The sequence below is a fragment of the Salmo trutta genome, chromosome 39 (genome assembly GCF_901001165.1).
Source record: "Salmo trutta chromosome 39, fSalTru1.1, whole genome shotgun sequence".
NCBI lineage: Eukaryota > Metazoa > Chordata > Actinopteri > Salmoniformes > Salmonidae > Salmo > Salmo trutta.
Window position 1 is genome coordinate 17,866,144 of NC_042995.1, and position 26,958 is coordinate 17,893,101.

Genomic DNA, 26,958 nt, shown 5'->3' on the forward strand with positions numbered 1-26,958 from the left:
TACCACACTTTATTTTCGGCGTTTATCCAAAAACGCCATTAATTTTCTCCATAGGCTTTGTCGAACGAACCATGGGGGATTATAGTGCCTACAAAAAGACGCCATTACTATTTCTGTCGATGCAGGTGTCTCATCGCAGGTGCCTGTCCAGTACAGACCTTCAACACTGGGTTTTCACTTGACTTCGTATTCTTTTCCTGTTCTCCTCAAGTAGGCTTGCCTAAACTATTTGTTTTAGTATATATTTTTTTTGCTTTCTAAAACATTAACCATGTCTTTTTCAGACGTGTCAAAACTTTGGATTGTTGTCTGCTTAAAGAGAAGCCAGCTGGTTGAAAACGATGCGTGAGGTATCAAATTATGCCTGTTGAATAGACACAGTTGGAGAGGAGGGCAGGCCTATGTTTTTTTCGTCACCGTTGGTTACTATGAGTGACGGGGTAAAGATGTCCGTGATGGAAAACATAAGGAAAGAAAGAGGACAATTGATATCGATTCGCCGTCTTACCGGGATAAACGACAACTGTACAAGCTGAGGGTAGTCGTTATTTATCAGCTAAACGCATTATCGCGTATGGAGTATGGCAGGTGTTCACATATGACAGCAAATTCTAGTGACTAGTTAGTTGATCATTCTCTTGTGAAATAAAACGGGGGCTAATCGGGAACTTCTGATTGTCAAGAGTTCCCATCCCTCTTCAACACTATGTACGTCGTCGACTACAGAAGCGAGTTAAGGATGTCAGCCAGAGAAGTCAAAGCCTTCCTAGACGCGGACAGATTCACGGGTCTCGGGGACGGGATTCGGGATGATGTTGAATATAGATTTGTGGATGTCCTGCTGTTTGGTGGGGCGCCTTGGGGGTTCACTCTGAGAGGGGGTCTGGAGCACCGGGAACCACTGCGCATAACCAAGGTATCCTATCTATCTATCTATCTATCTATCTATCTATCTATCTATCTATCTATCTATCTATCTATCTATCTATCTATCTATCTATCTATCTATCTATCTATCTATCTATCTATCTATCTATCTATCTATCTATCTATCTATCTATCTATCTATCTATGAATGATTAGGATGAAGAAAGATAAATACAGAGAACCCTTATTGACTTAACTTTAGCCACGCTAGTTAACAACAGATGTGCAAATAAACAACAATAACAAGTACCATAGATCAATCGTGCAAATAAAAACAATTTAAATGTAATTATTTCTCCACTGTCATGGGTGGGTTTCACCTTTCCTGTTTCCCCTGATATGAAAATAAAGCTGTAACATCACTGTAGTTTCCTGATTGGTTAACTGTGTGTGTTTCTTCCAACACTCATGTTTTCTCAGTCCGGAAATAGTTGGGGCTGTTCCCATGCCTTTATTCCCTTTGGTATGTTGCATATTTTCACATTTAAACTTCTGCCCTGGCCAATGTCTTGAGCACATCTCTACTAGTCACCACAAGTTTTGTTCTATGTGTGTTTGGGGGTGGGGGGGCTGTCTTCCATGCTCATCACAGCAGTACCAGGAACCGTTTAGGAATGCAGAAGTGAAGATAATGTGTGTTTGGCAGTGGCTAACCAGGATTGGCTCAGTCAATGCTGCTCTCCGTTCTGTTTCCATTCCCCTCTCCTGTGCTCCTGTATGTGTAGAGAATAAGTGATGGAATGTGCAACAAGTCTGCTCCAATCGTTCTCAAGTTGCTTATGGTTCCATTTTTTTATCAGAGCTCTCAGGTCGCCACTTTCAGAAGCTACACGAAATAACAATCCATTCTGTTAATTTTAGATTGATATAATTTACAAAAGCATACATCTCATAGAACTTTGACTTGCTTCATTTGCTTGTCAATAGTAGGCTAGTCCCCCTCTGAACGTTGAGACGGGGCTGGAGAGAGGGGATTTGGAAGGGTGGATATGATAGAACCATTTTTTAATGAAGTTGACTCAATGCCAGCATGGCAGGGTTGAAGAGAGGGTCCTGTCAACACAGTCTGTGGATGGAATGTGATATTCTTCTAAACTGATGAACTATGGAAAGTGAACTGTTATTAAAATATACTTCACTAAGAGACATTAAGTCTGTAAGATGTTATTTTATCCACATAACTATCAGACAGCATCCCCTTGACTGGGCCCCTTTTCCCCTGCCAACACTATCTGTGTGCAATTGTTTTCTTATACTCTTCACTTCAGAAATGTTAACAGTCCCAAAATCTCAATGTTCCCCAGTATGTTATAGCTGTTTTATTAAGGATGTATAAACTACTTATTAACACCTTTAATTAAACATTCCTGTTGTGTGATTCAGGTGGAGGAGGGCAGCAAGGCAGCGACCGTCAGCCTGCAGGTGGGAGATGAGATCGTCAACATCAACACAGTTCCCATCAGTGGATCCAGACAGGAGGCCATCTGTCTGGTCAAAAGCTCCCACAAGACCCTCGCCCTGGTTGTCAGAAGGTGGGCTATGAGCTGCAACTAAATTGCCCTTACACTCAGGCACAATACATTTCTATTGAATTGAATATGACAGACATTGAATACAGGATGTCTCAATGGGTACTATCATAGAGTGATTGCTGCGTACCATCTCTCCCATTGTGCTGAGAAGAAGTGCCCTGTGTTTAAAATGGTATACATTAAACTTACGGATGTACATTAATATATTGTTTTATCTGAAACTGACATACCAGAGTTGGGCATATCAGGAAGAACGTTTTTTTTGTACAAATGACTTTCACTCTGGACTCAAGTGTCTGCAAAGTGTCAAACAAGCTAACCTTAACCCACAAAGACACTATCTTGGAAACGAGGAGTCCTGTGTAATGTAGTCGGTGCATTCAGAAAGGGAATTTCAGAACCAGCTGGAGGTGTATCAGTTCACCCACTTTCACCTGCTGGGATGAAACGTAAAGCAACCACACATTGCCCTTTGCTGGGGTTTGTTAACAGGTGGGAATATTTTATGTACAGTTCCAGTCAAAGGTTTAGACACACCTACTCATTCCAGGGTTTTCCTTTATTTTTACTATTTTCTACATTGTAGAATAATAGTGAAGACATCACAACTATGAAATTACACATATGGAATCATGTAGTAACCAAAAAAGTGTTCAACAAATCAATATATTTTAGTTTCTTCAAAGTAGCCACCCTTTGCCTTGATGACAGCTTGGCACACGCTTGGCATTCTCTCAACCAGCTTCACCTGGAATGTTCTTCCAACAGTCTTGAAGGAGTTCCTTGTTGGCTGCTTTTCCTTCACTCTGTGGTCCAACTCATCCCAAACCATCTCAATTGGGTTGAGATCGGGTGATTGTGGAAGCCAGGTTATCTGATGCAGCACCCCATCATTATCCTAATTAGTCAAATAGCCCGTACTCAGCCTGGAGGTGTGTTTTGGGTCATTGTCCTGTTGAAAAACAAACAATAGTCCCACTAAGCCCAAACCAACTTTTGACTGGTACTGTATTTGTGAAGACAATGTTTATGGCCTCAGAGACTGTATATTGGTGCAACTCTAACCACTGACATGCATAGACTGGACTGTCATTATACTAGACGCATGTCATTTTTAGAATATTGCTTGGTCATAAAGTACAGTATACCTTAGTTTGAACTGTAGGAGTGGAATGCTAACTGATCATTACTAAACCGCGAAGGGCAAGGCCACAGCTTGTTATGATTACACTAGGATGAGGTACGAACTTCACTTTTTTTTTACACTCTTTCATCCGTGATATCTACTATGCTTAGTAAAGCAGTTTGAAGTTACATTTTTTACAGATATCTATGATATCTACCCAACAGGGAAGGGATGCAGTACATGCCTTTAAATGATGTGAGCAAACTAAGCTCTTCACACAACAGTGTAGAGAAAGCCAGTGTAGAGAACATTGAAGACCGCCCTATAGGGGAAGGAATGCTCTGAACTTCGTGGCGTGTTCATAAAACACATTCTCACACATTCTCTGGTAGGTGTGAAAGTGTCAATGCCAGCAAATATCTCCTTCGTTCATTTACGACTAGACTGCTCAATAGCGAATGGGAGGCCCAGAGAGTATGGGGTGGGATGTGATGTGTTTAATCTCATTATGGTCCCGTGTGGTTCAGTTGCTAGAGCATGGCACTTGCAACACCAGGGTTGTGGGTTCGATTCCCATGGGGGGACAAGTAAAAACAAAATATGAAAATGCATGCACTCACTACTGTAAGTCGCTCTGGATAAGAACATCTGCTAAATGACTTAGGTGTAAAATGTATTGTCTGAGCTCCAAACGCTGTTAAACAACCACCGATGGGTGACGTGAAGAAGGAAAAGCAGATACGCGGTTTAAAGCTGTGGGAGGATGGGTGGAGGTGTCTAGGCCTGTGAGAGTGTACATCTAGTAGTGTTGTCACCAGAATGTTGACTTCCATACCAGGTTTAGTATCACAATACTCCATACTAGTGGTGTGCCGACCTGGCCGTACTCATATTCCTAATCGTATCTGTAAATTGACAGTTAATAGTCAGATCGGCAAAAAACGGAAGTGTTTTAATATGCCTAGGTATTTTGACATCCTACTTATCTCCCTGTACGTTTATAGACCAATCAAGTGTGTCTGTTTCCTCAACTTGCAACAGGCAGAAAAGTTTGCTGTCATTCAGTCAGAGAATGAGCATCGGCGGTTCATCTTTTTTCTCTACCCTCGGCCGCTTGTTAGATATTATGCACATTGATAGCTTGCTGGCTAGCAAACGTCCTCGGCCATCTGATTTATCATAGTAGCAGGCAAACGGGAGGCAGCAGCAATCTAAATGATCATACCGAAACATGCGAGGAGAAGTGATCAGATGGAATTATGAAGTGAAGCGAGTGGATGGAGAAATACAGGATCAATGTACAGCCCGCCCTTCTCTTCACAGACAGGCAAACTATCCAGTTGAGGTATTTAGACCACATAGTACCTTGCACTTGATTGAAAGATGCGTGCTGCCACCCATATATATATATATATATATATATATATTTATATTTATTTATTTATTTATTTAGATCACACATAATAACAAAAAATACTGGGATCATAATCGTATCAGGAAAATTTCCCATATCCGTTACGATACTCATTTTGTCCGACTACTGGGCACAACCCTACTTGATACTATAATGATACTCGATACCAAAACAATACCACATTAAAAAAAATAAGGCATTTTAGCCAAAGTCACAGAATGGCACTTATGTATGTAAATGTTTCAGAGAAGGCCATGTATGCATTAATTAATAAATGATACAATAATTTTGACTTTGTTTGACTACAGAACTTATTTGAATGGTAAATCTCTTGATAAACTGGGTAAGTCAAGATTGAGCTTGTTATGGCTGATTTCATCGGGCTACAGATGACCATCTGTTTCCCTTCCATTTATTGTACTGATCAACAACATTTGCATAGAAGTAACTTATTTTATTCAAGTGCTCTTTAAAAGTCTCTTTAACCAGTAATGACGTCATTCATTAGGCAAGAGAGAGCCCTATTCTCTCTCACACTCAGTCAATAAACTGAGACAGAATAGATTGTCTCTGGGAGAGACTTTGATTTAAGTGAATGAATTAAGTTTTGGTGGCAATCTGCTTTGAAATCAGCATATTTTGCATTATGGTTCCTCAAACAAAGTACCAGAGAGTAGTGAATTGACATTAGCTTCAGTTGTAAGCTAGAAAGGGAAGTTAGACGTCAAAGCTGGAAGCTACTGGTTTCTTCTTGCATTGTAAAGTGTTGTATAGCCTGTATGGAGATTGTGTTGTGAACAGTAATTAACCGTTTCAACATTTCTACATGCCGTGTCACATTATTCAAGTGTGTAAACTTCTATGCATCATGAGTGGGGAGCTAACATGAGCTAACAGCCCAGACTCCCAGTGCAAGCTATAGAGCAGACACGGTGTGCTCGCGTTATAAAGGCGTCCGCATGCTTCACAGCCGAAACCGCTCGGTAGAGTTCGTGCATGTATTATGATGACGTTTTGGACTTCGACAAGTTAAAACATTTTTTTTTAAGGCTGTTCGGGCACAACATTTTTTCTGGAGGCCAGTCGAAGTTCGGAGCTGAAGTCTATGCCCCTTCATCGGCGATTGGTCAACTGCAGGGATTCTTCAATAAAGTCTTTGAATAGCAACAAAGAGAGTTGACTCGTTTTCATGCACATTTTTTCACAGAAAATACTTAGTTAGATGTAAAATTGCACAACTAAGCTCTCTTTGGACCCCCCCCCCCCCCCATCAGATGAATGACAGATTTCTTGAGTTAGATTAACTGAATATTTTGATGAAGTGTATTACTGGCTACGCCGGCTCAAAATGGAGAAACAGTACTATTGCCGCTTTTTTTCTAGTCTTTTTAAGGGAGTATGCAAGCACACTCGTTTGGTTTGGCTACGCTGATATTTGACAGAAGTACCGAAAATAACAAATTCTAGTACCAAACCATTTTTCATGTTCTAATATTGAAAAAGTACAGAACTTTCGGTATACAGTGCAGCACTAATATCTAGTGCCTTGGAGTGTATATTTACACTAGAAAAGCCAGACTTTTACAGCCCCAGTGTTGTGGTTTTTCTCATGCTCCTCTGGCTGGCTGTCTGGGTCTGTGTCCCAAATGGCAACCTATTCTATAGTGCAATACTTTTCACGAGGGCCTATAGGGCTCTGGTCAAAAGTAGTGCACTATATAGGGAATAGGGTGCCGTTTGGAATGTATATAGGTTGTATACAGCAGAAATATACTGCCGATGTCATGACTTAGGCAGGGGGGCTGCATGTCATTTAGAGACTGACTGGGCCTCCCTGCTCATTGGCTGAGGAAGACAATGGACCCATTGTCCAGACTTCTCTCTCTGTGTCACGGTTGTTATTTCAGGTTAGATAATGACTCTTAAATGGCACAGAGGAGTATCTGGGGAGTAGGGGGCGAGGGTAGGGGCAGAGAGAGCGAGATATATGCCAAGTTTCGGAACATGGGAGACCTTTAGCCCACTTCACCTCGGCTCTCTGTCATCACCAGACATCACTCTGTCCAGAGACACCCATCGGTTCTGTTTCCCATATGCTTCTTACACTTTTAAATCCCATTGACAGACCCTTGATCATTCTGACTTTCAGCTCCGACTGCCCCACTACAGGTCAAACCCTTCCTCATTATGACTCATTCATTACTCAGGAATGTTACCCTTTCAATGCCAAGGTTTTCTGAGATGACTTGGCAATTGAAAGTAAACCTCAGTTTACGTAAATCAATGATGCTACTTGAGACGGTCATCTAGTTTATCAGTCGGCCACAAACGTGTGGGTGATACACTAGCTAGCCTTATGACACCATTAGAGACGGGACCACGGAACAAAAGGGGAACCATTTTTCCATGTGAGTGCACCCTGTCAATCACACAAAGAGGGCCAGTTAGGGCCATTGTCTGGGGAGCCAGGGCCAACTAGCGCTCTGTCCCAGGGGCTTTGTCTGAATTCCAGGGTCCTGGCTGGCTGGTCTAGCTGCCTGGCTGTGGCGGTGTCGTTGGCTGTCCCTGACGTAGATAGACTGAGACAGCTGGTGGTGGTAGGGGACTGTCACCACTCAACAGGCAGGGCCCCTGTGTGTGAAAAGACCACTGTGTGTGTGAATAGACCACGGCCGAACTGCCAACCCGCTGCATTTTGGCACCACCAGTAACTAGCTAATGACCATATGCTGGTCTAGAAGGCATGCTGAGTATTCTTAGGTGAATTCTTTGTGAACCCCCCCCCCCCCCCGTGGATTTGAGACTTTAACTCTCTCACACACACAGTGAATTGAATGGGGGCCAATGATGGATCAACCCTGATTTTATTTAGGCATCCAGTATTGAATTTCCTCAATCCGACATTCACACCTCTGTGTTGTATTCTGCTGTTAATGTGATTTCATCTCTCCGGACTCTGGTCTTCCAAACTCCCTGCTGCTAACCAGAACAAACAACTGCAGAAAGGATGGGATCAGTAGAAGAGGCACAACAACATGCCATCTAGTGGACAAAGTTGCTTTTTTCTATGTAATATAAGCCACGTGAATTCACGTAACTCCCAGTACTCTATGAAAATCTGAATGTTTTTTATATGTTGTTGAATTTCTCTCTGTGTTTTTTGTGTTCGTATAAACATGTTTCTTCTGTTCAAGTGTGTTGTAGTATAGTATTTTTTAAAATTAATTTCACCATTATTTAACCAGGTAGGCTAGTTGAGAACAAGTTCTCATTTACAACTGCGATCTGGCCAAGATAAAGCAAAGCAGTTCGACACATACAACATCACAGAGTTACACATGGAAAAAACAAACACAGTCAATAATACAGTAGAAAAAGTGTGTGTGTATATATACAGCATGTGCAAATGAAGTAGGATAAGGGAGGTAAGGCAATAAATAGGCCATGGTGGCGAAGTAATTACAATATAGAAATTAAACACTGGAATGGTAGAATGTGCAGAAGATGAATGTGCAAGTAGAGCTACTGCGGTGCAAAGGAGCAAGATAAATAAATACAGTAAGGGGATGAGGTAGTTGGATGGGCTATTTACAGATGGGCTATGTACAGGTGCAGTGATCTGTGAGCTGCTCTGACAGCTGGTGCTTAAAGCTAGTGAGGGAGATATGAGTCTCCAGCTTTAGTGATTTAGTAGGCCATACTTGAAGCATATACTTGCATAAAACTGATAAAAAATTGAATCTGAATCCAATTAAATATGTTTACAGTAATTTAGTGTAAACTCTTGCCTCATAACATCATACAAGGTCCCTGCTGACTGGCTCCAGCGTCTTAATGCCTGAATCCTATTACATCTTGTAAAGCCACAGGCATGAACTCACACAGCTTAGAGAGAGGGCAAAGTAGTAAACACTGTAAAAAAAACGGTTAAATCTTATGCAAATCCTATACGAACCAGTGTAAAATATGCTTTATTCCTGGTGTAGACTCCATAGTTTGGAGTATCTGGATAGAGTGTCTTTTACTGTATTAACTATTTATTTATTTTTTAAATGTGTTGTAGATTTAGCCTCCCCCGCTTGGTTTGGAAAGTGGAATGTTCCATGTTGCCTAGGTGAGTTGACATTGCTAGTTGGGATAGGTTGTCTCACTAGAGCTCATTGTTTTCATTCGCTCTGCTTTGGGAAGGCAGTGTAGTCAAATGAGGACAGCCAGGCTCTGGGGGTGGTTGCTATTGTATCTCCCTTGATATGCCTGGATTGAGGGTAGGAATTCACTGAAGACATCATTTCAGGTATGCTTTTCTCTGTTATTCACTTTAATGGTAAAGAGTTATCCAGAAGTGAGACTCACAGGACAAGGAGGGCACTGCACCTTTATCTGCTGTAAAGGTTGTCTTGTCGGACTCTTAGTGTTTCAAAAATAGTTATTTTTGGTGGTGTATCTTGCTGCACAATGACAATTGTCTATATTGCTTTATTCTTAGATATGTCACTGTAGTTTTGTCTTCTTCCATTATCAGATTTGAAAACGGGGTTGCTGACAGCCAAAATAAAACAAGGCATGTCTTTTCAACTTTTCCACAACTTTTAATTGAATTGGGCTGTGTGGTTAAATGGTCCTTTATGGGGTATTGTATAGTCAACCTAAACATGTGAGGAGGGAGAGGAAGATCCTGTAGTGTTTACTCTTGTCAGGCAGGGAGTCTCTCATCCTCAGGCAATGCCCTGGATTAACACTGATCCGTTAACATGACAGTGAGGGCCTCTTCTCCCCTCTACCTCCACTCCCACACAAAGACAAACTGTTCTACTCTAGAGTAAGCATATACTCTGAGACAGACACTTGATATTTTTGGGGTGACTGTATCAGATCTGGGTTAGGACTTAGGCCATCAGTTTGTTCTTCCAGATGTCTTTATAGAATGAGGGTAAAGGGGACTGACCGTCGTCCCTATGCCACATGCTATACCCACTATTTTACCAGCTGGTATCTGAACCCTGTAGGAACAGAACGGCATGTAACGTGGGTGTGGAGCCTGATGCTGAGGTCTCCTCTCTGTAACCAGCCGTTAGGCGATAAGCCCAGCTGTGATTACGCTGGCACTTTTCTATTGTGTCGCTTGTTTCATTCAGCCCCCATTTTTAAAAAGCAGGCACCAGGCAGCAGGGCTCAGTGGACCTGGGCGTAGCAGGGCACACTGCCTGATTCTGTTTGGGTTTTGGTTCTTCTGTCCAGCAAGGTGGTGATTCAACAGTTCTATTTCCTTATTAGAGTCACTGGTTATCTGAACCAGTCGGAAATAGCTCTTCTCTTAGAAATGTTTACTGTTATTTTAAACGGGGATCGATTTGTGTCTAGGGACTTGCAGTGTTTGGTTTACATACATCAACCGCCAACCCCTCGCCATTCTGGAATGTAATGGCGGAGTACCTGCCAATGACGCTTGTTCTTTGACTGCAGGACTAAACCATCTCCACTGGACGTCTGTATCAAGTTCCTGTGTTTTCCAACATGACTGATATCATTCAGATAGAGAAGTCAAGTAGTTAGTTACCTTGTCTTTCTGCCATCAAGGTCATTGCGGTGTTCACTAACAAGAGAGAGTACGATCAGTTGTTTTTCTGTGATCTTCTCTCCATGGTCAGCTGACCTATGACTCCGTTAATTAAGTGGAGGTCTCTGTCTGGTCACTACGATATAGCGTACATCCCAACGCCAACTGTGTGGTGCGCGTTGGTTGGTTGCCAGTGACCTGTTTTTGTAATGCCTTCTTCAAATCGGCTTTACAGATTCCTCTGGAATTGGAACTGTTTAGAACTAATCTACATGTCCAAGCTAACTGCAATTAGGTGAAACCCTATTGATTGTCTCATGCCAGGATTCCGTGCGTGACTAATATCGAGTGTGTGCTGACTGACCATGCAAGCAATCTTACTTTTTCAACTCTACTCCAGTGGTTAATGGGCCGTAGACTGATCTACAGCAAGGACACTGGGCATGACAATAACCCTGGCCCCTCCCCTCCCGAGGTAAATCCCCACAATCCCCTAGGAAATATCCCATTGACAACAACACTGGGAGGACACACTTGTTGGAGCCACACCAAGATGAAGTGTCAGTCAGTGTTTGTGTGAAGAGCAGGGTAGAAGAGCTCTCTGTCTGTGTTTGAGAGCTCTGTGATTGGACTGATACAGCAGAAGTTATGGATGTGGAGAATTCCTTTGCACAGATAGTTCCTTTGCCAAAGAAGCTGTAAAATCTGACCAGGGTCTGTAGATGTGCCTTGTCGATCATTGAAGTGTCTCAAAGGAATGCACTGCGTAGAAAGGCTCTGAGGAGAGGAGCAGTCATTTTCAGCCTGCTTTATCAGTGCTCTCTGAGACGCTGTTATTTGATAAAAGAGAACTTGACGACAAAAGAGCGCATCTGAAATGCCACAGCGAGATTGCTAATTCTTTGGTAAGTTTACTTTGATTTCTTCTTATTAAGCTCATTGGACTTCCCTCTCTCATCCGTCTCCCTACCTAATGCTGTGTCAACTCCACGCCGAGCAACTTAAAATTGGGTTTCAATAAATCTCTTCTTTCAGTTTGAAATGCTAATTCTCTCCATGTATATTTACAAAGCTTTCCTTTTGATTTATTCTGTTTTTATCTAAGCCTACAGTTTAGGTTACACTTTTCACACTTGCTGCCCGCATAGCCTAGATATTCACACCCAATTGGGTCAGTTTCGCTACTGTTTGTTTTCGAATGTCGTTTTCACAGAAACCGGAGGAGGATTTTCTGAAACTATCCCCGTCTCCTCCTCCTCCCCTCTGGGTAGCTGTGGCAGTTCAGCTGTAACCCTGACAATAAGGACTCCTGACTAGAAACTATTTGCATTTCCATTGTGAGCTCTGTTAGGGCAGCATACCACTCTCAGGACCACTGACTGACTGGAGGAGGAAGGGAGGGAGTGTCGGTGTGCGTGCGTGCCTACGTGGTCTGTCTTAGTGTGTGTGTGACGCTCTCTGTCTTTTTATGCTTCTTATTGAGGAGGAGAGCTTCTCAGGTTGCCCTCAGACTCCCTCCCATAAATTAGCTTGACTCCATGAGCCAAGTGCCTGAACTTTTGGAAGATTGCCAACGTTGATGTCCCACTTCAGACTGAGCTCCTGTGGGGCTGACTGCCAATCAAAACGCATCTTCACATTCCTTTGGCCCCATGATGGAATGTAGGAGTCTTGTATTGTAGATCAGAGAGGTTAAGGATTTGAGTGGGTGGCTCTTAGCCTTATGCTTATACAGTATCTGTAGTGCACAATGTGTCGCTCTTGTCTTGTCTAGTACATTCTGGTCGAGTGAACTAGGTGTTTGTCAGGGGGAAGAAAAGGGACTGAAAATGCCCTGTTCGACCATACCTGGCTTCAAATACTATTTAATATCATTTCACATTCATTATCTGGGCTTGACTGAGCTTTCCCGGCACAATGGAACCAATGGAATAGCTGTAAAAGTGCAAATCCCACCCATCCAGCACTCCAGGCAGGTTGAAGCAAACACTAAATGTATTTGAAATATTTCAAATAACATTTGAACCCAGGTTTGTGTTGAACAGACGCCAGCTTGGACATAGTGTGAAACCACTGATCTCATCTTTCTAACTGATTCAAAAGGCTAAGCCCCCGCCTACACCATGCTGTTTACACTCAAGGGATCTCTCTCTGTCTGTCGCCGTACAGCCATATGGCAGTGGGATGACCACCAGACAGACCATGTTAAAGGTAATTTCTATTCTGTCTCAGTGTTGTTCTTCTAAATAACAGATATTTCTCATAGATTACTACTGCAATGGCGGCTTCCTCTTGCGTTTGAGGACTGATTCATCGAACCTCTTAGTTGACCAAATTAACTACTGATTATTAAGGTCTGTCACCCGTGTTACATATCATACAATGACTATAAAGTATAAATCTCTTATTGGCCAGAAGGGGGTGCACTGTTCTCGTTGGTCAGTCACTAACAGTATACTTAGGAGCTTCTGTCCTTTGTAGCTCAGTTGGTAGGCCTGTATGAAAATGTATGTGCTCACTATTGTAAGTTGCTCTGGATGAGAGCGTCTGCTAAATGACTAAAATGTAAAATGATAGTGACCAGGAATTTGTTTTTGTGATTTTTATTTATTTTTTGACAATATTGTATGTGTTCCTCTGCTGCGTGCCACAGGAAAATGAAAATGGTGGATATTGTCTCACAGACCACCATGCCATCAGAATCAGAAACTGACAAACATGTGGCCAGGAACTTTCTCACCAAGATATTACGAAGTTCAATGAGGTATTGTGGAATAGCAACCTCCTCCAGTACACTAGCTATCCCAAATCCATCCTTCAGTGATCTCTTGTGACTTTCAATGTTTGAACCCAACCCCATTCTGGGTGACATCAACAACATTGCATCCTGCTTCCAACATTACATGGCGTATAGTACTATAGTTGTCTGTGGTCCTTGTATGTGTCAGATTTGTTCAGTGAAAGCTTCACATTGTGTCTCATCTGTCTAGGTCTATATTTCATTAATTTGATTCATATCTTCTACACAATGAATGTAAAATAAAAAAATCCACATCAGAAGTTTTTTGTAGTGTATTTTTTTTTTTTTTTTACTGAATTAGATATTTTTGTTACCTCTCGCCAACATGCATATCAGGAAGAACCGCTTCAAGGGGTGAGAATGAAATGAGAAAGAATTGTTTTTCTTTTACCTTCTATTTTTAATTAGTTGCATTTCAATAACATGCTTTCCTTAACCTTCTCTCCGTAGGAGGAATGAGCCAGTCTCCCGGCCCCATTCATGGCACTCCTCCAAGTTCACAGGAGACCAGCCCGACCCCACAGAGAGTCACAACGAGCCTCCACCCCCACCTCCACCTGTGTGGCAGGTCAAACATGAAGTCAGGTGAGCTGCTGGAAGAATCTATGACCTCCTTCTCCTAGTGCCAGTGTTACTCAGACACTGCCCGTTAGGGTCGTCCCAGTTCCTAGAGAATGTGTCTGAGCTACATTCAGAGAGTTTATGGTTACTCCATCTCCTCAGAGGTAGGGGCAGACATTATTCTTATTTGGTTCTCATCTCCACTCATTGTATATAAAAGTAGGTCAGTTATCAAAGAACAAGAAATCACTGAAGGCATAATAAAGGCATAATAAATGGATAATAATACCTAATAGATATCTAATTTAGCTACTGCTAACCAGATTATTAACACAATTTCTTGTATTGATTTCTAGTGCATCCACAAAAGACCTTTCCAGCTGCGGGGACCACGACTCGAATCTACGCCAGTTATCCAGCCAGTTCAGCTCCGTGGGGAATATGGAGAGAGTAGAGCGTCCCTCACACCCCTACCCACCAGGATGCCTCTCCCCCAGCAGGTACCACCGCAGTGCTGAGCCTCTCCCTGGCAGTGGAGGGTCTGGTGGGAAGAGCGAATCAGCCTTCAGTTGCCTGTCCTCTACCAGCCCTCCCCCGGAGCCTGCGCTGGCCCTCACCAACACTGCGGCGACTGAGGGCAGCGTGTTCTATAAGGGGGTCCAGACTCAGACCAGTGAGGTCGGAAGGCAGGGTGAGCAGCGCCACAGTCGGTACCTCCAGCTGCCCCAGGGGGACGGAGGCTCAGAGAGCCCCAGGACAGCCCCAGAGGAGCAGCCTGACTCCCGCTACTCCAGCTCAGGCTCTGGCAGATCGCACATAGGCCCTGTGTGGCACGTCCCAGAGAGGAGGAAGGTAGCAGCCCCCCCATCTCCTCCTCCTCCTCCTCCCCTGCGCAGTGACAGCTTTGCTGCCACCAAGGTGTACCCTGCCTACACAGAGGGGCCTGGAGCTCCACACCACGGCCAGATGAAGGCCCAGGAACGAGGGGTGGACAGGCTGGCTGAGGCCCCAGAGAACAGCAGCTACAGAGGCCGGGGCAAACATATCTCTCACGATGAGAACGGGCCAGACCCCAGGTGCAGTTACAACCCTCCACCTCACAAGAAAGACTTCCTCCACCCAAACATAGCAGCAGGAGCACCTGACTACAACCACAACCAGCTCAGCAACCCAAGCAAACTGTTCTCGCTGTCTAGCCAGGACGTGAGACAGAGTCAGTCTCCCTTCGCTTGCCTGCCCAACCACCAGCGGCAGTACAGCGACGAAAGCACTTTCTACCTGCAGACCAGATCCGCCCCACATCCACCGAAGCCGCAGAGCGTCGGTAGCTACTACCACAGCCTCCAGGAGCTCCCTACCAACCGCAGTAACAGCAGGAACCACGTGAGGTCCTCCACCACGTCCCTGTCCACCTCGACCATCGACCAGAACTATGACGGCGGAGGACACATCCGGTACTACTGCATCACAACCAAGCAGCCAGGCCAGCCTGAGACCCGTGTTAGACAGAGCAAATCAGAGGTCTGGATGGCTGACATGGAGCTAGCTAAGGGCTCCAACGACAGGGCCTCCACAAGTTCCTCCCACAAGACCAACAAGGTCAAGTATCATCCTCAGCCACCTTACGCCAACAGCAAGGAGCGGAATGGAAATGTCAAACCGGCCAACGTTCTGCTTTACGAGCACACAGCCTCTAATTCCTTATCCTCATCTGGTAAACCTACCACTGAGGAGAGGGAGAGGAGGAGTGAGGGCCAGAGACCTTCTACAGAGGCCCAGCTTAGAAGCTCTTACTCTCCCAGTCCGCCCAAGGACCACAAGGCGGCACCGCTGAGAGAAGAATACCCGTGGCTCTCTCAGGAGAACCATAAGATCTCTTCTCAAAAGACACCCATGCTCCACAGTCTGGCTCAGGAGAGTAGGAGCCTGGTGGAGAAGAATCACCCTGTTACGGCACCACCACCACCATCCAACGGCGGGGGAGACGCCAACCACGCCATACAGGAGGCTTTAATGGACAACACGGCAACGGGCAAACTGGCGAGACGCAGCGACCGATACGCCACCACCCTCCGCAACGAGATCCAGCTAAAGAGGGCCCAGCTGCAGAAAAGCCGGAGCGCTGCCACCCTGACCTGCCCCAGCGAGACGGAGGAGCCAGAGGAGGAGACAGACCCGGGGGGGTGGAAGTCCACCTCCTCCGACGGCTCCTTTTCCTCCTCCTACAAGGACCACCTCAAGGAGGCTCAGGCTAGGGTCCTCCAGGCAACCTCCTTTAGGAGGAGAGACCTAGAACCTCCCGGGTCAGGGTCGGAGGCTCCGTTAACCAAACCCAACTCACACATAGTCTCCCGCATTGGCGGCCGCAAGCGTTTCCCTCTGAACAAGAGGGTCCACTCGTTCTCCGAGCCAGACAAGATCAACAAGCTGGGAGTGGAGGGTGAGGGAGAACATCCTGTTGGAACAGCACGGTCATTTGTAGACCGGCGGAAGTTCTTTGAAATGGCTGCTAAACCTGCTTTCTGCAGACCCGTCTCAACCATCCACAAATCAGGCCAGCAGAGCTCCAGCACCACCTCCAGCACTTTGGAGCATGGAGAGGGCAAAGCCAGAGGGAGAGCCCACTCAGGAGAAACTGAGGAGTGCTGGAGGCCGGGCCTGGCCAGTGAGACCTCCAGTGACCACCACCCAGACCCCCTCAGCCCCGCAGGCAGACAGGCCCTACTGGAGCAGCAGAGGCTGGGGACCTTCACTGAGTACCAGGTCACCTGGAACATGCAGAGGAAGGCTTCAGACACAAAGCCCCAGGGGAGGTACCACTCTGCTGACAACATCCTGGACCAGGGAACAGAGGAGACGTCTGTCTGTGTCCACGAGAGGTCCAGATCTTCTCCCTCACAAGACGTCTACACACAGGTGAGCGTTTCCATCGAATGGTTCTTAGTGTAGTGGTAGTAAAGTGATCTGCGTGACTTCCTTTTACGTTAGCACAGACATGCACAGACATGCATGAGTTTGTTTAAAGATATAAAAGTCTGCGTTGTATTATGGTAATTCAGTGTATTCTTCATTTTCTTTCAGAAGATCCCTGTGCCATTAAGAGACTCTGTTGAAAACGTAAATCTGGATCACAGACAGGACCAGCAAGGAGGCAGTTACACCACCAGGTGAGCATTCCACATTATTCTCTTCTCCGCTCTAGTTTCTGCTCTCAGATCAGTTGTAACCTATCCACCTATTGTTGGAACACATTTCAAGGTGATACTTATCTGCTGACGGTGCAGTAACGCACACTCACATGTACATGAGTGTGTACTACAGTATAATAACAATATCAGTTTGAGTTCAGCCCAGGTGTAGTTGTCAGGGTTTGGGAGGGAACTTCCCTGCCCAGGTAAAGCTACAGGTAAAAGTGTAAACCAATCCTGTTTCAGCCTATCACATTCAACTCCGGTCTCAGGTTGTAAACCCACTCGCTGCTCCCTGGGTGTTATTACAGAGATTAGTTGATCTTTAAATGTTTTTATTTTAATGTACAGTAAGTGCTGAATTTGTGAATAAATCAATTCAGCAAGGCCTCTGCTCCTCATTTCAGTTGAATATGTGCTTCGTGTGAGTGTGTTGTGTTATATTTGCCTCTCCTGTTCTGTTTTCCAGAGGGCCGAGCGAGAGCCGAGAGCAGCCAGCCCAGCTCGACCACTTCCCACAGCCTCCACAACCGTCTATTCCAAGACTGACCGACACAGAGCCACACAGCAGCAGAGACATGGCCGCCCCCCTCCCTCTCCCTCACCCCTCCGACCACAGATACAAATGTGATTCTGCGGACCCCGCCCACAACTTCCCCGCTCTCCCCCCGTACCCCTCCAACCACACCCACAGCTCTGTGTCTGAGCAACCACTACCACATCCAACGCCGGCTCCCAAGCCCCAGAATACAGGCCTCATCATCATGCCACATTGGCCTCTCCTAGGCCTGGAAACCCCCTCAACCACATCCTCCACCTACGGACTGTCTTCCCAGGAATTCCTGCCTGGCCCTTGCACCCATCAGGCTGACCCAGTAGATCCATCATCCAGCAGCAGCTGCTCTCCCCATGGCACAGAGCTGGATCCTGCCCCAAACCAAGCCTGCTCCTTGGGCTCCACCCAGCTTCCCTCTCCATCCCCTGGGAGAACCGCTGGACTGGACACGGAGGAGGGAGCAGCTGATTCAACACTAGAGCCGCCGCCCTCCTCCTCCTCTTCCCACTCTCCTTTTTTCTCCTACCAGCCTGCCAGTTTGACGGTTCCCTCTTCATGTGGGACTTGTTCTCCCTCTCCTCAGTTTGCTCCACAGAGGCTGACGGACCAGCCCCCTGTCTCTGTGTCTATGCAGGATGAAGCCCAGATCAGGTAAGCGTTAAGCAACTTAACTGGCATTCTCATGCCTGTCTCCTCAGCTTCCCTCAAACTACTGTACAGCCTTACGTAACTAACTGGGGATTGTTGTCCTGTGTCGTGTTGCTTTACTTCCAGTAAGTAAGCCTTGTCCGAGCCAGAACAGCCCCTAGTTGCAGGAGCCTATCTCCTGATTCTGTAGCGTGAGGCAGCTCGATTTGAAGTCTCATTTCTTTGTCGTAGTAGCAGCACATTGATAGAGGAGGCTATGGTAGATTGTTTGGAATTACATGGTATGATGTGCCACAGACCAGAATGCAATGGTTTCGAGTTTTCCTATGATCCATTTCCCAATGATTTGGTTTCAGCTGCTCAGCATTGGGGCACACACAGTATTCTTGCTACAGTAGCCAGGACATTAAGCCTGGGGGCAGAAGGCTGTCATCTTATTTGGTCATATGAGTAACTGACTGCATGACCTTTCTGGCAACGGCGCCGTTCCATCCCTTTAATTACCGTTGACTCAACCTGTCCACTGTCAGTCAGTAACATGGACTGTAAGCTTGTATATGGTAGATGTGACTCACTCCTTGTTCCTGACATAAAATCCTATTTCTGTTTCAGTAAACTGAGCTGTAAATTAGACTAAAGGTTAAAGAAAGTGTTCATAATCATTTGTGTCATTTTAAGTGACATCTATCACTAATTTTTCTCATAATACATTGGTTAACTGTAAGTTAAGACTAGTTACTGTTGTCTCTACAGGCCAGAGAACAGGACAAACGCTGTGATGGAGATGAGCAGTGTAGGGAAGAAGGTCCCTGTGAAGATCGTCCATGCTGAGAGCACCACAGAGAGGGAGAGCCGCCAGTACCTGCTGCACAGTGAGAGAAATGGGGCCCCTGGAGTTTCAGAGGGGCCCGACTTTCCCCCGCCCTTACCGACCAGCCTGCCCTCCCCTGAGCCGCAGCCCTACTCCCTGTTCCGTGCCTACACCCCCTACACACGCCATGGGCCCCAGAGTCCCCCCAGGGACCCAACCCTCACTGTAGCCCCCGAAGAGGCCCTGTCCCATGGGCGGTCTCAGACCAACGGCCCCTCCGGTACCTCCGTCATGGGTCCCCAGCAGCCTCAGAAGAGTAACTCGGAGGAGGATGTGAAGAGAGAGGAGCTGGCCAGAGACATCATGGACAAGGATAGGTCCCTGGTGGACATCTTGGACCAGAGTAAGATGAAGACCACCATGGACATGATGGAGGGGATCTTCCCCCACGGGGAGCAGATCTTGGATGGGGGGCACCAGAGGAGGAAAATCTCCCCCAAACAGGGTTTGCCGCCCAGGGGCATGGATGACAGGTGAGCTGACTGGGAATGGGACCTGGCAGTCCAGAAATATAACATTTATGAACAAATGAACTGAGCTGGTAGTCATAACATCATCTAGATAATCACACATGGTGCTGTGTATTTTTGTGTAGTTACATTTTTATCAGACTGACTTCCTCTCCCACTTCAGAGGTGTTTGTTCAGATGAGTTAAAAAAAACACATTATGGTATTGCGTTTAATATTTCTTCCCATTGAGAGGATGAGTAGAGGGAAATGTATACATGACAAAAACACGTTATTTCAATTCTAAACACTTTACACAGATGCCCCCTGTTGGCACTATATTAAATCACAGACTACAACTGAATACAATGCATGAGGGGCATAAACCTTCCATTTTACCTGCATTTTGAACCGACCTCTCTGAGATTTTACAACTGTAGGAGCTGTTCTGGCCCATCGATACTGAGCTGTCACCTCCTGCATTTCACTTGACATCCTATTGCCTACTTTCTACTCACATTTACGTCATTTTAGCAGACGCTCTTATGATATCCAGTGGAAGAACCACTTTACAATAGTACATCTATATCTTTTTTTGGGGGGGGGTTAGAAGGATTACTTAATCCTATCCCAGGTATTCCTTAAAGAGGTGGGGTTTCGGGTGTCTCTGGAAGGTGGTGATTGACTCCGCTGTCCTGGCGTCGTGAGGGAGCTTGTTCCACCATTGGGGAGCCAGAGCAGCGAACAGTTTTGACTGGGCTGAGCGGGAACTGTGCTTCCGCAGAGGTAGGGGGGCCAGCAGGCCAGAGGTGGATGAACGCAGTGCCCTTGTTTGGGTGTAGGGACTGATCAGAGCCTGAAGGTACGGAGGTGCCGTCCCCCTCACAGCTCCGTAGGCAAGCACCATGGTCTTGTAGCAGATGCGAGCTTCAACTGGAAGCCAGTGGAGTGTGCGGAGGAGCGGGGTGACGTGAGAGAACTTGGGAAGGTTGAACACCAGACGGGCTGCGGCGTTCTGGATGAGTTGTACATACATTTACATTTAAGTCATTTAGCAGACGCTCTTATCCAGAGCGACTTACAAATTGGTGCATTCACCTTATGATATCCAGTGGAACAACCACTTTACAATAGTGCATCTAAATCTTTTAGGGGGGGGGGTTAGAAGGATTACTTTATCCTATCCCAGGTATTCCTTAAAGAGGTGGGGTTTCAGGTGTCTCCGGAAGGTGGTGATTGACTCCGCTGTCCTGGCGTCGTGAGGGAGCTTGTTCCACCATTGGGGTGCCAGAGCAGCGAACAGTTTTGACTGGGCTGAGCGGGAACTGTGCTTCCTCAGAGGTAGGGAGGCGAGCAGGCCAGAGGTGGATGAACGCAGTGCCCTTGTTTGGGTGTAGGGCCTGATCAGAGCCTGACGGTACGGAGGTGCCGTTCCCCTCACAGCTCCGTAGGCAAGCACCATGGACTTGTAGTGGATGCGAGCTTCAACTGGAAGCCAGTGGAGAGAGCGGAGGAGCGGGGTGACGTGAGAGAACTTGGGAAGGTTGAACACCAGACGGGCTGCGGCGTTCTGGATGAGTTGTAGGGGTTTAATGGCGCAGGCAGGGAGCCCCGCCAACAGCGAGTTGCAGTAATCCAGACGGGAGATAACAAGTGCCTGGATTAGGACCTCCTGTGTGAGGCAGGGTCGTACTCTGCGAATGTTGTAGAGCATGAACCTACAGGATCGGGTCACCGCCTTGATGTTAGCGGAGAACGACAGGGTGTTGTCCAGGTCACGCCAAGGCTCTTAGCACTCTGGGAGGAGGACACAATGGAGTTGTCAACCGTGATGGCGAGATCATGGAACGGGCAGTCCTTCCCCGGGAGGAAGAGCAGCTCCGTCTTGCCGAGGTTCAGCTTGAGATGGTGATCCGTCATCCACACTGCCAGACATGCAGAGATGCGATTTGCCACCTGGTTATCAGAAGGGGGAAAGGAGAAGATTAGTTGTGTGTCGTCTGCGTAGCAATGATAGGAGAGACCATGTGAGGATATGACAGAGCCAAGTGACTTGGTGTATAGCGAGAATAGGAGAGGGCCTAGAACTGAGCCCTGGGGGACACCAGTGGTGAGAGCACGTGGTGCGGAGATGGATTCTCGCCACGCCACCTGGTAGGAGAGACCTGTCAGGTAGGACGCAATCCAAGAGTGAGCCGCGCCGGAGATGCCCAACTCGGAGAGGGTGGAGAGGAGGATCTGATGGTTCACAGTATCAAAGGCAGCAGATAGGTCTAGAAGGATGAGAGCAGAGGAGAGAGAGTTAGCTTTAGCAGTGTGGAGAGCCTCCGTGACACAGAGAAGAGCAGTCTCAGTTGAATGACCAGTCTTGAAACCTGACTGATTAGGATCAAGAAGGTCGTTCTGAGAGAGATAGCAAGAGAGCTGGCCAAGGACGGCACGCTCAAGAGTTTTGGAGAGGAAAGAAAGAAGGGATACTGGTCTGTAGTTGTTGACATCGGAGGGATCGAGTGTAGGTTTTTTGAGAAGGGGTGCAACTCTCGCTCTCTTGAAGACGGAAGAGACGTAGCCAGCGGTCAAGGATGAGTTGATGAGCGAGGTGAGGTAAGGGAGAAGGTCTCCGGAAATGGGCTGGAGAAGAGAGGAGGGGATAGGGTCAAGCGGGCAGGTTGTTGGGCGGCCGGCCGTCACAAGTCGCAAGATTTCTTCTGGAGAGAGAGGGGAGAAAGAGGTCAAAGCATAGGGTAGGGCAATGTGAGCAGGACCAGCGGTGTCGTTTGACTTAACAAACGAGGATCGAATGTCGTCAACCTTCTTTTCAAAATGGTTGACGAAGTCATCCGCAGAGAGGGAGGGGGGGGGGGGATTCAGGAGGGAGGAGAAGGTGGCAAAGAGCTTCCTAGGGTTAGAGGCAGATGCTTGGAATTTAGAGTGGTAGAAAGTGGCTTTAGCAGCAGAAACAGAGGAAGAAAATGTGGAGAGGAGGGAGTGAAAAGGTGCCAGGTCCACAGGGAGGCTAGTTTTCCTCCATTTCCACTCGGCTGCCCGGAACCCTGTTCTGTGAGCTCGCAATGAGTCGTCAAGCCACAGAGCAGGAGGGGAGGACCGAGCCGGCCGGGAGGATAGTAATTGCAGTAGTACTAATAACTAAAATTATAAACTGGGTAGTTTGAGTCCTGAATGCTGATTGGCTAAAACAGAATTCCAGATGTGTGTATCAGATAATAATGACGCAAAACGACTTTTATATTTATGTTGGTAACCGGTTTATAATAGCAATAAGGCACCTCTGGAGTATATGGCCAATATACCACGGCTAAGGGCTGTATCCAGGGACTCTGCTTCGGGTTGTGCATAAGAACAGCCCTTAGGCGTGGTATATTGGCCATATACCACACCTTCTTGGGCCTTATTGGTTAAATAACCCTCTGCTTTCTGTCTGTCTCCATCCCTTCCAGGAGAGAGGAGGGGGGCATGTCTGCTGCTACAGGGTCCCTGGTGACCAGCTCCACCTACTACAGTACATCTGCCCCCAAGGCTGAGCTGCTCAACAAGATGAAGGACATGCAGGAGGACGAGCTGGAGGAGCTGGAGCAAGACTCAGAGGACGAACTGGACATCGACCTGGCCAGCAAGAAGGTACAGAGACACAGCGTAGTATACTGACCCTGTAAAACCGGTTTCTCCAACCCTGTTCCTGGAGAGCTATCCTCCGGTAGGTTTTTGCTCCAACCCCAGCTGTAACTAACCTGATTTCATCTAATCAACCAGGTAATTATTGAATCAGGTCTGCTAGATTAAGATTGGAGTGAAAACCTACAGGACAGTAGCTCTCCAGGAACAAGATTGAAGAGCCCTGCTCTAAAACAACACATTTCACTGCAGCTGTCTGGTGTATGTGACAATAAAACATTATTATTATTACTGACTGTTTCATGCCATATCAATCACTGATCATCAATCCAGCTCCTGGAGAGTCACAGGACTGCAGCTTTTCCCCAAGTTTAGCATCGTAATACACGATTCAAGTGATCTTCAACACTTTGGTTAGTTGAATGTGGTTCACTGCTGAGCCAAGACAAAAACCTGCCGTTCTGCAGCTCTCCAGGACCAGGATTAAGGAATAGTGCAGACCTGCCAACATGCACGCATTTTGCGTACCAACTACGCAATTCTCCGTCCGTGTACGCAGGTAATGAATAGGGCCTGATTTTATTTACATTTTAATAAAGATATATCCACTAACATCCCAATTCTCGAGCTGCAACACACAGACGTACAGAGTTTGTGTCAACGGACATGGAGAGTAATACATCATTATTGGACGTAGCTACCCGGTGTCTGCCCCTCCGACTGGCAGCTGTACGTAAACACATGGACAAATCCCTTTTGGACTCCGTGTGTTGTGGGAAGGTAAACACTAATGGTTTCAAGCTAACGTTAGAGAACATAAGATGGACATTCAGTGGGCTCTGAAGTGCCAGCAGTTCATTTGCTAGTGAAAGAAATGAAATGCAAATACGAAAAGTAACTGGTCGCATTTGTGCGAATGTGATGTACATTTAATTCTGCGTCCCATTAGTTGTATTTTACACGTAACATGACGAGGATCACGCAACCTGATAGACTGTAATTATGATCCACGTCACAAAAAGAATTACAAAAGTATAATAAAAAATAAATATAAACATCTTGGCATTAAATGGAGTCGGGAGATTAGAAGACTGCTCGATGAAAAATGAATGAGTGTCCAGTATTAGCTATAGAAGCAATGCTTCTAAAATGCCTTTGCACTAAATTTGAGATTTTATCAATTACAAAAATCTGAAATGTATGCACTGCAAAGAAATACAATAGGCACTGAAACAGCGGACTCTTCTAGAGAACAGCGTTCAGATTCCCTTTGCGGTAGCCTACTTAAGCTTTGTGTAGTCGGTTTGCGGTCTGTGCGATCATTTGTTTTTTTCAAAAGGATTTTACTGTTGACTAGGAACCGTGTCTAAAAAGCCATACTTGTGAGCTGGCCCGAGTGGTTGGCCCAGTTTGAAAGGTGACAAGAGTTCCTCTACTGTAGAGACTAACCTTGGGGGCATGTGCTAAGAAAAAAGTTATAGATAATTATCTCCATTCTACACTGCTAACCCTGTCTAAGTTGGACAGGGTTAGCAGGTCTGATCGTGCTTCAAGTACTATCCAGTATGTGAAATGGCTCTCTTGAATGTCATCTCCTCTTCTGTCCCTGTCTTTCTCCCCACAGCAAGAGCTGATTGACAGCCTGGGTAAGAAGCTGCAGGTGCTGCGCGAGGCCAGGGAGAGCCTTCAGGAGGACGTCCACGATAACAACTCTCTGGGGGACGAGGTGGAGGCCATGGTGCAGAGGGTTTGCAAGCCCAACGAGCTGGACAAGTTCAGGATGTTCGTGGGAGATCTGGACAAGGTGGTCAGTTTGCTTCTCTCCCTGTCCGGCCGACTGGCCAGGGTGGAGAACGCTCTCAACAGTCTGGAGGAAGACACCACACCAGAAGAGAAGGTAGGGGTTAGGGTGGAGGTTAAGGCAAGACATTGCTCACTCTCCACACTACTCGTGAGGCAGGATTAGCTGGTTAACACTCATCCGCATTAGCTCAAAGCTATAGTGGTATTACAAACTAGAGTAAAGGGATGTTTGCATTTACCAACTTACAATATTCATGTTCAACATTAATTGATGTGTGTACTGTAAGTTAATCAGGAAGTTGCTTGCCTGCATTTGTTAGTATCCCTCCTACTGATCTGCCCCCTCTGTCTGCCCTCCCTCTCTCAGCGCACCCTGTCAGAGAAGAGGAAGCTGTTGATCAGACAACACGAAGACGCCAAAGAGCTCAAGGAGAACCTTGACCGGCGGGAGCGTCTGGTTTACAGCATCATGGCTGCTCACCTCAGCCACGAGAGCCTGGCAGACTACCAGCACTTTGTCAAGATGAAGTCAGCCCTCATCATTGAGCAGCGCAAGCTAGAGGACAAGATCAAACTGGGAGAGGAGCAGCTGAAATGTCTGCTGGATAGTTTGTTGGAGCAGAGGCTGCTGTTCTGACGATTGTTAGTGCAATCCGAGATCCTTGGGATGTCCATACCTTAACCCCTTCCCTAACCTTAACCCCTACCCTAACCTTTCAAATTCAATAGGGTGACATCAGAGTTGGAACGTCCCAAGGGTCTCATTTCGTCTATTCCTTCTGACAATGGCCACAGTGGCGATGTGGTGTACTGACGCAGACTGGCCACTAGAGGGCCCCAGAGAGGCGCTGTTGGACTTGAATATGATGGAGTATTTTCTGTGTGCTTTGTTGTAGTTGACTGACTGACTTGAAGCCTGTTACATTTCAGTTCCACAGTACAGACAGGAGCTGTTTTTCTGTGCTGAAGAAACACCCCGTTTCTGGATTTAAAGTAGCTCCTTAGAGGAAATGAATTAAGATCGATGAAACTTGCTTTACTAAATGTGTTTGATTCAGGGATGTTGGTGAGGCCTCACGGTAAGGCCTACGCTCTCAAATGATTCCCAAGACGAGGCGGAGCGTCTCTGTTTTAATAATGTGTGTTTGAAAGATGTTTTTAGTAATTTATTGTAGCCTATTAAATATTTACAGGTGACTTGACATTTCAGGTAGTTAATTCCAATACAAATGATATATATTCTTATTGTGAAGTATAGGTTTTATAATTCGATCATTAACAGGGTTTTTCCTCAATGGGACAGTGCTGTGTTGGTTCAGAAGTCTAACGTTATTTTCATATTTGCCCAAACAGTACTTACACATCTGGGCTGTAGCTTTAGTGGTGTGTGTATGTTTTCAACCAAGCTTGTTCTCAGGCCCCACTTCCCGTACAATAGTATGGTATTCCTTGACAATGTTTATTTCTTACTCATGTGCTGGGATTGATGGTTACTGGTCTTTTTAATTCCAAAAGTCTAAAAAGGTAAATGTTTGAAATCAGTTCTGGGCAGCAGGTAACCTGGTTATAGAGGTGAGCCAGGAACCAGAGGGTTGCCAGTTCCAATCCCGTGTCTGGCAGGAAAAATCTGTCGGGAAGTGAGTTGGTAACCGGAGGGTTGCTGGAATCAAATCCTAGATGCCATTGTGCCATTGAGCAAGGCACTTAACCCCCTCCCCCACAACAACAGCCCCCTGAGTGCCCAGTGTGGCAGACCCCTGCACCACTCCAAAACATGTAGGTGTATTTTCAAAGGCAGTTTCCTTTTGGAGGAGTTGGGTTAAAAGCGGAAGGTGCAACTTACCAATAAATTTATCTTAAAATCAAAGACCGAATTAGCACTTTATAGTCCCAC

The 26,958-nt window shown here is 46.2% G+C and overlaps 1 protein-coding gene across 4 annotated transcripts; it reads left to right on the forward strand.

Moving 5' to 3' along the window:
* Positions 1–131: 131 nt before the first annotated feature.
* On the forward strand, positions 132–26,364 carry shroom2b (shroom family member 2b). Of its 4 annotated transcripts, none has more exons than XM_029741555.1 (10): positions 132–916; positions 2,311–2,459; positions 13,807–13,941; positions 14,274–16,833; positions 16,999–17,084; positions 17,575–18,312; positions 19,063–19,653; positions 23,087–23,267; positions 24,886–25,158; positions 25,432–26,364. In XM_029741555.1, exons 1-10 carry the CDS (start codon positions 707–709, stop codon positions 25,699–25,701), a joined length of 5,193 nt encoding a protein of 1,730 aa, XP_029597415.1. In that variant the 5' UTR covers positions 132–706; the 3' UTR covers positions 25,702–26,364. The 4 variants fall into 4 exon arrangements, with proteins under 4 accessions (XP_029597415.1, XP_029597417.1, XP_029597418.1 ...); XM_029741557.1 differs by having other exon boundaries at positions 17,002–17,084; XM_029741558.1 differs by lacking the exons at positions 132–916; positions 2,311–2,459 and adding an exon at positions 9,155–9,293.
* Positions 26,365–26,958: the final 594 nt, after the last annotated feature.